The sequence below is a fragment of the Hemitrygon akajei genome, chromosome 15 (assembly GCF_048418815.1).
Source record: "Hemitrygon akajei chromosome 15, sHemAka1.3, whole genome shotgun sequence".
NCBI lineage: Eukaryota > Metazoa > Chordata > Chondrichthyes > Myliobatiformes > Dasyatidae > Hemitrygon > Hemitrygon akajei.
Genome location: NC_133138.1, coordinates 11994821 through 12009520, shown reverse-complemented (window position 1 = coordinate 12009520; position 14700 = coordinate 11994821). Strand labels below are relative to the sequence as shown.

Sequence of the window (14700 nt, the reverse complement as noted above, 5' to 3'; positions counted from 1 at the left end):
GAGCCGAATGCAGAAGGCGAGCGAGGGTTCAGTGCTGACTGACAGCCTTTTAATCACTGATGATAAGGATCATTTGCCAGAGAAGGAGTCTGTGCAGTGGCCCGTCGCTGTGTGGAGGCTCAGTGTGGCCGGAGGGTAGGCCTTCGCATCCGAGTGGCGTCTCTCATTCTCTCAGTGTTGTTGGAGGTTTTCTATTTCTGGATTGGACTGTGAATTGTGGACTTTTTCAGTCTTATGGTTTTTTATATTCTGTGTTTTTGCCCGTTCTTTCTCATTTTTTTGTGGAAGGGAAGGGTTTGGGGAGTTGATGTTCTTGTTGCATTTTCTTTGTGTTTTTTCTTTTAGCAAGGCTAGGGGATTTGGGGTGGTTGATGATCAAGCTACCATTCTTTTTTGAGTGAGGGGAGAAGGTTTGATGTTTCTTTTTGAACGGCTTCCATGGTTTTCTTTGTTTCGTGGCTATCTGGAGAAGACAAACCTCAGTTTCACACTGCATACATACTTTGATAATAAATGAACTTTTGAGCCTTTGCACTTTTTGAATCTTCAAACCAAGTTTTGGTAAAAGGTCTTCATATTGATAGGTACTAGATAGCAGAGACATGATTGGTAGAAAAGCTTTTTTCGGTGCTGTATGGTTCTGACTTAGATTTCCAGAATATCCATTAGGGTGCATTAAAGGTTATTGCAGTTCTATGTTTTTAAATACTTACTTACATTAGCCTGCTGAAGTTTCAGTTCACTACTCCGCAGACAGTCAACTTTCTTCTGAGACTCATTGTCACATGGCTCTGGTTGTCTCATGAAATGGGTCCAGTCCAGTCACTTCATCAAATGCAAGGAGACTGTACAGAACAAAAGGATAATGATAAATATTAGGCCAACGGGGCCATTAACTAAAACTCTCAACTAAAAGCTAGCACCATTACAGCGGCTCAGAAATGGTAACTTAGTACTAAATTAATACCATTCCTTTAGGACATTGATCTAAACCTTCTAAATAGTGGTATTAATTGATTTTACTAGACTGTGGATGAAGGTAAGCAGGGAGTGTTACTGCTGTTGTGCTTCAGACAAGACTTGACAACACTGAAGCAAAGGAAGGGAGTTAAATACAACTACCATGAAACCCTAATTGGCTAGAATGTACATTCTCATGAGCGTGATTGTCGCCCTTTTCATTTGCCCTTTGAGGGCAGCCAGACTCTGTGGCAGAATTCATGGATGTGAGGTCTATGTCATTAGATTAAAGACATAGATTTAGGGAATATCTTAGAGTCGTAGAGCACTGCAGTATAGGAAAAGGCGTTTTGGCGCACCTAGTCCATGCAGAACTCTTATTCTGCCTAATCCCATCAGCCTACAGCTGAACCTTTGCCATCCGTACCCCTCCCAATAGTCATAGAGCACCAAAAGATAAGAAGGAATTTAGAGAAGAAAGGATTTTGGAAGGGATTGATAGTGGGAGACAGGAATTTCATGAGTCAGGGATCCTGACATTTATAAACACAAGAAGTTCAGCAGATGCTGCAAGTCATAGCACATATAAAATGCTGAAGTAACTCAGCAGGTTAGGCAACATCTATGGATAGAAATGAATAGTTAATATTACAATCTGAGTCCCTTTGAAAATCATTGACAGTTCATTTCTCTTCATAGATGTATCTATTTGGTTAACCAGAGATATTATTCGTTTATTATAAAATGACAAGTTCTGATACAACTAAAAGCTTGCCAGGCTATTTTAAAGGGCAGTCAACAACACAATGTGCATAGAGTAACATGCAGGCCAGATGAGAAAACGACTGGGAAGTTATTCTTTGAAGGTAAGTTATGATCCGGGTGGATTTTTAGTACCAATCTTGTAGAACTGCGTACAGCATTATTTACTCAAGCTGTGAATTGAATTTAAATTCTATAGCTATCCTGGTAATATTTGAACTCATGTTTCAGGATTGTTAGTCCAGCTTTCTAAATTATAATTGTAATAATTTAACCATTTTGCCACTATTTCCATTTTAATACTCATAGGACCTTGTAGTTCCTTTAGCTACATTGATATAGAATTTTACTGTTGCAGGTCTCTGCTCATCTGATGTCTTCTATCTATTCCACAGCAAGCTTAGCCAGGATAGAAACATATATTAAAATCTTCTATGCTGCTACCATTTTAGATAGGATAACCAAATGCAGATAAGGTGCTTTCTGTCTTTGCGGATACTTTGTTATAACAAGACTTCTGTAGCAATGGTAACATCTAACTTGAGGTAGGTGGATGGCTCTGAATTTCCAGCAGTAGGACAAGTTTTGCACAAATGATGCGGAGTATTGTCAGCTGTTTGCTAATTCGGATCTCTGGGCATTGTTGCATCCAGTTAGTGCCAGCAACAAATCCAGCCCACAGTCTTCTGGTCTACCTGGATATAATCCTACAAGACAAAAGGTTTGACACTCTTGTCAATCAAAGTAATCAGCATAAATCCAAAAGCAAGGTAAGTAGATGGAAGAGAGAGAAATGGAAGAATATGCACTTGCTTCTGGATGAAAGTATAGAGTGGAAGGAAGCTCAGGAGTAGTATTGACCAACTGTAATAAGCTTTTTCTATATTTCAGTAAATATCCTTATTCTGATCAGTGAATGAATACAAGATTGAAAAGTTTCAGTGTCTTTTAATATGACAGAAGAGTGGTAATAAATAACATGATTTTCATAGCCCTTTAATTTAGTTTAAACATTTACATACTGTATTTTTGTAAGGCAGAAACTCAGGAGTATTACTGAAAAATCTTACAATATTTCCCACGCAAAATGCTGGGTTAAGACATTAATCTTAGTTAAACCAAATCTTACACCTCATTAGTTACATTATCTGCAATATTTCACATATCCATATCCGTATGATTGCCACTGAATAATAATTGCCATTGAGATTAGGCTGATGTCAAAGCTGGTTTGGTGACTGAACTGAATAGTGCCCACAATGGCCTAAAACCATAAACAGTATTTAGACTTTCTGTTGTCTTTTTGCATTTCAGTGGGATTTGGTGTGTAACAATAACTGGAAAGAACCATTCACTACATCAGTGTTCTACATGGGAGTGTTAGTAGGTTCCTTTACTTCTGGAATATTATCAGACAGGTGAGCTGTTTCCTTTATTTATTTCACATAGTCTATTTCTGTTATCTCTATCACTTCTTCATCCCAAAGCAAGATACAAGATCATGGTAGAATAGGTGATGTAATAATATAGTTAAATTATAATGAAAATGGCTGTAAAATATTTATGTTAGGGAAATTCAATTGTATGAAGTTATACTCCTGTATTAACTCACATATTAGTCAGCTATCATGTTATATGACCTGAGTCCACTTCTATCAATTCTGCACTGAGTCTCTATGAGAGCCAGAACTGCAGGAACTCTAGATATTGCATTCAAATCTTGAAAGTTCAAAGTAAGTTTACTATGAAGTACATATGCTATCACATCGTACCTTGAGATTAATTTTCTTGTAGGAATTCACAGAAAACCAGAAATGCAATAGAATTTTATGAAGAATGATACATAAACAAAAATAGACTGCTAAATACACAATGTGCAAAAGAAAACAAACTGTGCTAAAAAAAAATACTGAAAACATGAGTTGTAAAGAGCCCTTGAAAGTGAATCTGTAGATCATAGAATCAATTCAGAGTAATGGGGAATGAAGCTATCCCCACTAATTTCAGGAACCTGATGGCTCTATAGTAACAATAATTCCTGAACCAGGTTGTATAGGACCAGATGATTCTGTACCTCCTGCCTGATGGAAGTTGTGAGAAGAGGGCATGGCTTGGATGGTGTTATTGATTATCCTATATCTAGCCTTATTTCTTCTTCTATTTCCATATTTTCTTCTGCGGCTGCACTACACAAGATGAGGATATGCTGTGGGTCGTTCTTGCAGAAACGTGGCTCCAGGACAACATTCATGCACCATCAATCTACAGGCCATGACACTCAGGGATTGGGCTATATTCTTATGTGACTGTATGTGACTGCTGGTACTGTGTTTTGGACCTTGGCCCCAAATGAATGCTGTTTCATTTGGCTGTATACATCTTTATGTTTGAATGACTATTAAACTTGAACTTTTATTTGAGCTGGGTATGTTTAAACCTTCATAGAGCCACCTTGGAGCCAGTGAGTATTTTGTCCTGAGTTTATTTTTAGCCTTTTCATTATCTCATAACAATGTACCAGGACCAACATGGCTTTTCAATGACCTTTTATTTGACCTCATCAGAACCTTTGAGTCCATTACTCAAGGAGGGACAGGAAGAACAGAAGGAACACCTCCAAATTGTGCTGCCCACCAAAATATATTTTCATCTTACCTTTGCTCCACCAAACCTTGATATTAAATAACAGAACTATTTTCACTGAAATCTGTCAAGGAAGGCAACACTATGGTCCCAGAACATTTCTCAACCTGCTGCAATTCTACGTATCACCTCTGACAAGCTTTTCAGTCGAAATGAGCTAAAAAGAATAAATTATGGTCCTGAATCAAGCTTACCAAAACCTTGCTGACAGAACTGCAGTCTGCAGATAATGCTTGATGAGGCTCTGTTCCAAGTCATCTTCAATGCTTATGAGAATATATCTTATCAGACAATATCCATAATACCATTTCCCATCTTGTCCCTGCTACACTTTGTGGCCCTCCAACACCAAAGATTCATGGTGATAGTTTGGAACAGATATCCTATATCTTGGGAGACATATCCCAACAAATATCTCAACCAGCGGATCATAGGTGCTTTTGATTGAGGAAAACTGAGAAACCCCTGCCCAAAAAATTGTTCCAAGTGATGAAGGAGCATTTGCAATGTTATTGGGAACCTCATCACGAGCACATGGAAGATACAGACTACACACCCATCTGATCAATCTGTGGAAGAGCCTACAATTCCAACATTGACTTCATCAGCCACCTCAGAACACAGAAAAACAAAATGGTAGTAGGTTATCCTCCATCCAAAGGGGCTGCTCACAACGAAAATTTTTCATTCGTTGCCTGAATTAATCAGACGAAATGAGTATTTAGGCGTGATTTTAGAATATATTTAACTATATGTGTACATTTATATATATTTTTGTCAGTAAATATGTTTATTCTATTTTCCAGGTTTGGGAGGAAAATTGTTATGTTTGGGACAATGGCAGTACAAATTATATTCAATTTTCTTCTGGCATTCTCACCGAACTTGGAAATCTTCAGTCTAATTAATTTCTTCAGAGGTCTAGGTGATATTTCAAATTATGTGGCTGCCTTTGTTCTAGGTGAGTTTCTATGCTATTCAGTCTATCTTTTTCTAAATTTAATTATTTTGTGATTCTTGGCATGAAGTTCCAGTAACTAGAAAATAAGAACAAGCTCAAACTCTGTATCATTTATTTTGCTAGAGATCTATCAAGTCCAGAGCCAAATTTGTGTATTTTGAGGAGCTCTCCTGTCAAATTTCTAATTTCTGGAGGTTGTTGTTCCAGTTAACTTCATCTGTCCTTGTATGACAAAGTCACCACCTCTGGTACCTGTTTAGTAAATCTTCACTTCACTCCCTCTTTGGCAACTACATCCAATAAAGGATGAGGAGACCAAAGTTATGTGCAATATACAAGTATGGACCACAGTTCGGCATTCAACACCATATTTCCATCCAGGCTTGACCGGAAGCTAAGAGACCTTGGCTTTGACCCTGCCTCATGCAGCTGGATCCTGGACTTCCTGTCAGATTGCCGGCCTCTAACTCTCAACACAGGAGCCCCTCAGGGCTGTGTATTAAATCCTCTCCTTTACTCCCTGTAATTGCATGACTGTGTCGCCACCCACGGCTCTAATCTGCTAATTAAACCTGCCAACAATACTACATCAATTGGCCCAATCTCAAACAAGAATGAGGTGGCCCACAGGGAAGAGGTCATCTCTCTGACAAACTGGTGTTAAGAAAACAATCTCTCCCTTAATGTCACAAAAACAAAAGCGCTGGATGTGGATTACAGCAGGATTGCAGATGGACTAATCCCTATTGACATCTATTGATCTGGTGTTGAGAGGGTAAACAGCTTTAAATTCCTCTGCCTTTACATCACCAAGGACCTCACGTGCTCTGTACACACCAGCTGTGTAGTGAAAAAGACACAACAGCGCCTCTTTCACCTCAGACAGTTGAAGTTTGGTATGGGCCCCCGAATCCTAAGAAGCTTCTGCAGGGGCACAACTGAGAGCATCCTGACTGGCTGCATCACTGCATGGTCTGGGAACTGTACTTCCCTCAATCGCAGAGAGTGGTGCGGACAGCCGAGCCAGTTCCAGCTGCTACCATCCAGGAAATGGTAACACAGCATAAAAGCCAGTACCAGCAGGCTCCAGGACAGCTTCTTCCACCTGGCTATCAGACTGATTAATTCATGCTGATACAATTGTATTTCTACGTTATATTGACTGTCCTGTTCTACATACTGTTTGTTATAAATACTCGAAATTGCACATTGCACATTTAGATGGAGACATAGCAAAAGGATTTTTACTCCTCATGTATGTGAAGGATGCAAGAAATAAAGTCAATTCAATTCAATAGTCCTCTCAGCTAAGTCACAGATGTGAAAGAAATGAGGCTTCGATCAGGATTAAGCCTTGTTCAGTCAGACTAAGGGGAGGAACTTGGGAAGAAGGAATGCAGCAAATACAAAGATAAAGAAGGCTTTATATGGGTGGAAATATGCACACACTTCAATCTTCTGTCCAGGGATGAATATTCAAATGAACATAGAAAATAGAATGAGATGAGTGACTTCAATATTCCTGATATTGATTGGCATCCCCGTAGTACGAGAGGTTTAGTTGGGGCAGAATTTGTATACGTCCAGAAAGGATTCTTCCTTTGGCTCTTGCATAAATAAAATAATTTTGGTCTAATTCACCCTTCCTTTACCTATTGCATCCTTATGTACTTCAGTAAAGTACCCCAATTTGTCGTCTGGGGATGCCTTTCCTCTTTAAACTAATTTGTATTGGATATGATCTGGCAATGTGGACTACCTCCTAACTTCTCACTATTTTTGCTCTTTTAACCATAGAACACTACAGCACAGTACAGGCCCTTCAGCCCTCCATGTTGTCCCAACCCATATAATCCTTAAAAAAAAGTACTAAACCCACACTACCCCATAACTGTCCATTTTTCTATCATCCATGTGCCTGTCCAAGAGGCTCTTAAATACCCCTATTGTTTTAGCCTCCACTACCATCCCTGGCAAGTCATTCCAGGCACTCACAACCCTCTGTGTGTGTAAAAAAAAACTTACCCCTGATGTCTCCCCTAAACTTCCCTCCCTTAATTTTGTACATATGCCCTCTGGTGTGTGTTATTGGTGCCCTGGAAAACAGATACTGACTATCCACCCTATCTATGCCTCTCATAATCTTGTAGACCTCTATCAAGTCCCTTCTCATTCTTCTACGCTCCAAAGAGAAAAGTCCCAGCTCTGCTGACCTTGCTTCATATGACTTGTTCTCCAAACCAGGCCACATCCTGGTAAATCTCCTCTGCACCCTCTCCATAGCTTCCACATCCTTCCTATAATGAGGTGACCAGAAATGAACACAATACTCTAGTGTTCAATACAAAATACAAAAGTGCGGTCTCACCAGAGATTTGTAGAGTTGCAACATGACCTCTCTACTCTTGAACCCAATCCCCCGTTAATGAAGCCTAGCATCCCATAGGCCTTCTTAACTACCCTATCATCCTGCACAGCGACCTTGAGGGATGTATGGATTTGAACCCCAATGTCCCTTTGTTCATCCACACTCTTAAGTAACTGACCATTAATCCTGTACTCAGTCTTCTGGTTTGTCCTTCCAAACTGCATCACCTCACACTTATCCGGATTGAACTCCATCTGCCATTTTTCTGCCCAACTCTGCAGCCTGTCTATATCCTCTCGTAACCTTCGACAACCTACAGCTCCATCCACAACTCCTCCAATCATCGTGTCATCCGCAAACTTACTCACCCATCCTTCCGCCTCTACATCCAGGTCATTTATAAAAATCACAAACAGCGGGAGTCCCAGGACAGATCCATGCGGCACTCCACTAGTCACTGATCTCCAGGCAGCATACTTTCCTTCCACAACTACCCTCTGCTTTCTTCCTTTAAGTCAATTTTTTATCCAAACAGCCAAGGTTCCACTAATCCCATGCCTCATGACTTTCTGGATGAGTCTCTCGTGAGGGACCTTGTCAAATGACTTGCTGAAGTCCATGTAGACCACATCCTCTGTCCTACCCTCATCAATTTCTCTTGTTACCTCTTCAAAAAACTCAATCAGGCTCATGAGGCACAATCTTCCCTTCACAAAGCCACTTTGACTATCCATGAGTAGACTGTACTTCTCCAAATGCTCGTAAATCCTATCCTTAAGAATCCTTTCCAGTAGTTTGCAAACCACCGACATAAGACTCACTGGTCTATAGTTCCCAGGTTTCTCCCTATTACCTTTTTTAAACAAGGAAACTACAGTTGCCATTCTCCAGTCCTCCAGCACTTCCCCTATAGCCAAAGAGGATTCAAAGATCATAGGTAATTCTCCAGCGATCTCTTCTCTCAATTCCCACAACAACCTGGGGTGTATCATCTCTGGCCCTGGAGATTTATCAGTCTTGATGTTTTTAAGAAGAGCCAGCACTACTTCTTCCTTAATCTCCACATTGTCCAGCACACAGGCCTGCTCTATTTCGACCTCACCCTGATCAAGATGCTTTTCACTTGTGAATATTAAAGGAAAGTATTCATTTAGGACCTCCCAACCTCCTCTGCATCCAGGCACATGTTGCCCTCTTTATCCTTTAGCAGTCCCACCTTCGTTCTCGTCATCCTCCTGTTCTTCACATACGCATAGAATGCCTTGGGTTTCTCCTTAATCCAACGTGCCAAGGCCTTCTCATGCCCCCTTCGAGCTCTCCTAAGTCCTTTCTTTAGCTCCTTCTTGGCTACCCTATATTTCTCATGAGCCCCTCCTACTTCCTGCTTCTTATATCTAACATATGCTTCCTTTTTCCTCTTGACGAGTTGCCTCAGGTGTTTCGTCAGCCACGGTTCCCTTTTCCTACAATTTTTTCTTTGCCTCAATGGGACAAACCTATCCTGAACCCAGCTCAAGTGGTCCCTAAACTTCTCCCACATTCCTTCTGTGCTTTCCCCTTTGAACATCTGTTTCCAATTTACTCTCGCTAGTTCCTGCCTCATCCCTTCAAAGTTAGCACTTCCCCACTTAAGCACTTTACCATTTCATCTGATTTTATCCCTTTCCATAGCTATGCTGAAGCTAAGGGAGTTGTGGTCACTCTCACCAAAATGCTCCCCCACCAAGAGGTCTGTCACCTGACCAGGTTCGTTACCCGGAAGTAGATCCAGTATAGCCTCTCCTCTCGTCGGCCGGTCCACAAACTGTGTCAGGAATCCTTCTTGAACACACCTGACAAATTCAGCCCCATCTATCTCCCTTGCACTCAGGAGGTGCCAGTCAGTATGAGGGAAGTTGAAATCACCCATAACTACTACCCTGTATTTTGTGCACCATTCTAAAATCTGCCTACTTATCTGCTTGGTGTCCCGAGGGCTATTTGGGGGCCTATAGACTACTCCCAGCACAGTGATTGATCCTTTCCTATTTCTGACTTCCACCCAGACCGACTCAGTGGAGATTCCCTCTGCAGCATCCTCCCTTTCTATAGCCGTGATACTATCCCTGACCAGCAATGCCACCCCCCACTTTTCTACCCTCCCATCCTATTCCTTTTAAAACACCTGAACCCCGGGACCTGCATCATCCAATCCTGCCCTTCCTCTTACCAAGTTTCAGTAACAGCCACAACATCGTAGTTCCACATACTAATCCATGCTCTAAGTTCATCCTCCTTGTTCCTAATACTCCTAGCATTGAAATAGACACATTTCAACCCCTTTAACTGGCTATAATTATGTTTCAACCCCTGCCTGTCCTTCCTCATCAACTCAGAACTCTCAGCATCATGCCCTTGTCCTTCTACCTTAATCCCTTGTTATGAACCCCGTAACTGGGTTACTTACCAACAAAGATAGAGGCGTCCATTGGGGTCTGATGATACTATTTTTAACGGTATTTATTAATAAAAATACACAAAAATAATATCAATGCAAATATACAGATAATATACGTCATCAATACTAAACCTAAAAGTGCGGTTATAATAATAATCAATAAGAAATAAGCTCTATCGTTGTCTAGGGGATAATGAATTGTCCGATGGAAATCTAAAGTTCTTTTCAGTTCATACAGGTTGCAGCCGTTGTTGATCGCTGTGTTGCAATTGTTGGAGAGAGAGAGAGAAAGAGAAAAACTTGCCGACTTTCCTTGTTACAATCTTGATCCGTATCCGTCCTTTAGCTAGACCGTTCCGTGGAGGACCTGCCACCCAGGCAAGGATGGGCACACACACAAGCCCCCCACCGGTCTCGTATGTTTCTCCTGGTGTGTCTGAGGGGTGTTCCCCAGACCCGATTTTTATCCTCACTCACGGGGTCTCAGATGTCAATCAGGTTGGGATGATGCAATCCCTCAACCAGACCACTCTGGTTGTCCCCTGAGGGATTTCAATGAATAGTACAGTACTCAATACACAATTCCTTCTCCAAGAGACAATAGCAGTAATCAGTGGTTCCGTTCCGCTTTTGTTAGGAGACATTCCACCTTGTGTATTCTGCGTTGTCTGTAACAACTGCCTTTGCTGTGAACCTGCGTCTCTCTCTCTCATTACTGACATGATGTGTATCTCTCTTATTTCCTGGGTATCAGACCTGAAATAATAGCGATTTTGCGACTCTCAAAAAGGGGGGGGGGACAACTTTGCTCCCTTCATTCGTAACACCCTGCACTCACATTCTGATTGCAACCCCACTGCCAGACTAATTTAAACCCTCCCCAACAGCTATATCAAACCTGCCAGCTGGGTTATTGACCCCCTGGGATTCAAGTACAACCTGTCCTTCTTGTACAGGTCACACCGCCCCAAAAGAGCTCCCAATGATCCAGAAATCTGAATCCCTGCCCCCTGCTCCATTCCCTCAGCCATGTATTTATCCTCCACCTCATTCTATTCCTATTCTCACTGTCACGTGGCACAGGCAGTAATCCGGAGATTACTACATTTGAGATCCTGCTTTTCAACTTCCTTCCTAACTCTCTGTAGTCTTTTTTCGCGACCTCTCCCCTTTTCCTACCTATGTCATTGGTACCAATATGTACCATGACCTCTGGCTGTTCTCCCTCCCACCACAGTATATCTTGGACATGATCAAAAACATCCCGGACCCTGCCACCTGGGAGGCAAACTACCATCTGAGTTTCTTTCCTGCATCCTCAGAATCACCTGTCTGACCCCTTGACTATAGAGTCCCCTATTACTAATGCCTTCGTCTTCCTTTCTCTACCCTTTTGTGCCACAGGGACAGACTCTGTGCCAGAGGCACGGCCACTGTCGGATCCCCCAGGTAGACTGTCCGCCCCCGACTGTACTCAAACAGGAGTACTTATTGTCAGCGGGTACAGCTACAGGGGTACTCTCTAGTACCTGACTCTTCCCCTTCCCTCTCCTGACTGTGGCCCATTTCTCTGTCCCCCGTGGCCCCAGAGTGACCACCTGCCTGCAACTCCTCACTATTACCTCCTCACTCTCCCTGACTAGACAAAGGTCATCGAGCTGCATCTCCACTTCCCTAAATTGGTCCCTTAGGAGTTGCATCTCGATGCACCGGGCGCAGATGTAGCCATCCGGGACAACGCTCCCAATGCATTATATTATATTATATGCCTTCTCTTTGACTTTTATGTTGGTTTTGACTTTTTTTTCTTAGCATAACTACTAAACATCCTTCCCAAATACAGGATGTTCTAGCCATAGAGCTGATTATTGACTATAGGGGAAAGAAACTGAAGGTCCATGAGATAGTGCTCTTTAGAAGATCGGAGCTGGAGGAGGTCATTAACTTTAAATTCCTTAGCGTTCAGAGGATCTGTCCTGGGACTAGCATGTAAGTGCCGTTACAATGAAAGCACAACAGCACCTTTACTTTCTGAGAAGTTTGCCCAGATTTAGTATGTCATCTAAACATTAGACAAACCTCTACAGGTGCACAGTGAAGAGTATACTGACAGGCTTCATCGCGGCCTGGTATGGGAATGCCCAATGCCCAAGAATGGGAAATCCTACAAAAAGTGGTGGATGCAGCCCAGTCTATTACAGGAAAATCCCTCTCCACCATGGAGCACAACAACAAGGAGAACCCACACCATCCAGAATTTCATCTTTGTCCCTATATTTGCCACATTTTTATTGGTGTTAGTCTCCTCTTTTAAATCTTTGCCTCATTTTAATAATATTACCACCTCACTCGCTGTCAGTATTCCTTGGTTCTGTCTGCATCTCCTCTTCTTTGATTCCAAGGGATACAAACTTGCATCCATCAAGATGCTCTTCATTGAATACAGCTCAGCATTAACACTTGTCATCACCATGAAACTCATCAGCAAACTCCCAGATCTTAGCCTCAGTCCCTCCCTGTGCTACTGGATTCTCAATTTGGTTTGGTTGAATGACAATTAAAGTTGAACTTGAACTAGAACTATCTTACAGGCAGAGCCCAGTCCATACAGATTGGCAACAACATATCCTCCATACTCACCATTAGCACAGGTACACCACTGAGCTCTGCTCACTTTATACCTACAGTGCCTATAAAAAGTATTCACCACCACACCCCCCCCCCCCTGGAAGTTCTTGTGTTTTATTGTTTTACAACATTTAATCACAATGGATCTACACTGATCAACAGAAAAAGACTCTTCCATGTCAAAGTGAAAACAGATCTCTACAAAGTGATCTGAATTGAGATCACTGTCGGTCAGGGTCAACCATGTTGTGTCACAGCTGTCCAGATGTGCAAGCCAGGGCAGTAAGATATTGAGAAAAAGCTCCTCCTCTCCACGCATCTGATGGACCCAAAGGAACAGCATAGACCAATACAGTAACCTGCCTTTGCCCCTTCTCCTGTCTGAAGAAACAGTTCTGCTGGGCTTAGTAGCTAAACCACACATGAAGGCCAGGAGCTGGACTTGGTTGTCAGTGGTTATTTGAGGCACATGCCATTAAGAGCATAAAAACCTTAAGGAATTAATTACAAATATAAAACACAAAATAACCGAGTGGACAAGTATTCACCCCCTTCAGGTCGGTATTTAGTAGATGCATCTTTGGTAGCAATTGCAGCCTTGAGTCTGTCAGCTTTGCACATCTGGACACTGCAATTTTTCCCCATTCTTCTTTACAGAACTACTCAAGCTCTGTCAGATTGCATGGGGATTGTGAGTTAACAGTCCTTTTCAAGTTCAGCAACAGATTCTCAATTGGATTGAGGTCTGGATTCTGACTTGGACATTCCAGGACATAGGTTTGTTGCTTATTAGTTATTCCTGTGTAGCTTTGGCTTTATACTTGGGGTCATTGTCTTGCTGGAAAACAAGATCTTCTCCCAAGTTGCAGTTCTCTTGAAAATTGCATCAGGTTTTCCTCCAGGGATTTCCTTGTATTTTGCTGTATTAATTTTACCCTCTATCTTCAGTATCCTTCCAGGGCCTGCCGCAGTGAAGCATCCCTACAGCATGATGCAACCTCCACCATGCTTCACAGTAGGGATGGTGTGTTTTGATGATGTGTGGTGTTTGGCTTATGCCAAACATAACATTTAGTCTGATGGCTGAAAAGCTCAATTTTGGTTTTGTCATACCATAGAACCTTCTTTCAGCTGACTTCAGATTCTCCCACATGCCTTCTGGCAAACTCTAGCTGAGATTCCATGTGAGTTTTTTTTCAACAGTAGCTTTCTCTTTTTGTCATTCTTCCATAAATCTGTAACTGGTGATGCACCCGGGTGACAGTTGTTGTACGCACAGTCTCTTCCATCTCAGCCACTGAAGCTAGTAACTCTCCAAAGTTGTTGTAGATTTCTTGGGGGCCTCCCTCACTACACCTCTTCTTGTCCAGTCACTCAGTTTTTGAGGACGGCCTGCTCAATGCAGATTTGCAGCTGTGCCATATTTTTCCATTTCTTGATGATAGACTTAACTTTACTGTGGTATCTTCGGTATCCATCTCCTGACTTCTGCTTTACAATAACCTTTTCGCAGAGTTGCTTGGAGTGTTCTTTTATCTCCATGGTGTAGTTTTTGCCAGGATTCTGACTCAACAGCAGTTGGACCTTTCAATACTGGTTTATTTTTACTACACTCAATTGAAACGCCTTCTTAACTGCACATGGAGATTTCCATTTAAGTAATTATTCTAGAACCAATTGGTTCCATTCTAGAACCAATTGGTGCTTCCAGTGAGATTTGGTATGTCATATTAAAGGGATGTTTACTCATGCAATCAATTATTTTGTATTTTATATTTGCAATTGATTTAGATCACTTTGTAGAGATCTGTTTTCACTTTGACACAAGTCTTTTTTCTGTTGATTAGTGTCAAAAAAAGCCAAATTAAATCCATTGAGATTCTATGTTGTAAAACAATAAAACATGGAAACTTCCAAGGAGGTGATACTTTTTTACACACA

General features: G+C 41.7%; 1 protein-coding gene across 2 annotated transcripts in view; it reads left to right on the top strand.

Annotated features, from left to right (window-relative positions):
* The window catches only part of LOC140739166 (organic cation/carnitine transporter 2-like), a 35248-nt gene that overhangs the window by 4033 nt on the left and 16515 nt on the right, over positions 1-14700 (top strand). For both annotated transcript variants that reach the window (XM_073067195.1, XM_073067196.1), the window contains exons 2-3: positions 3037-3140; positions 5172-5326. In XM_073067195.1, coding sequence (XP_072923296.1) covers positions 3037-3140; positions 5172-5326 — 259 coding nt within the window. The remainder of the gene's footprint in view (positions 1-3036; positions 3141-5171; positions 5327-14700) is intronic.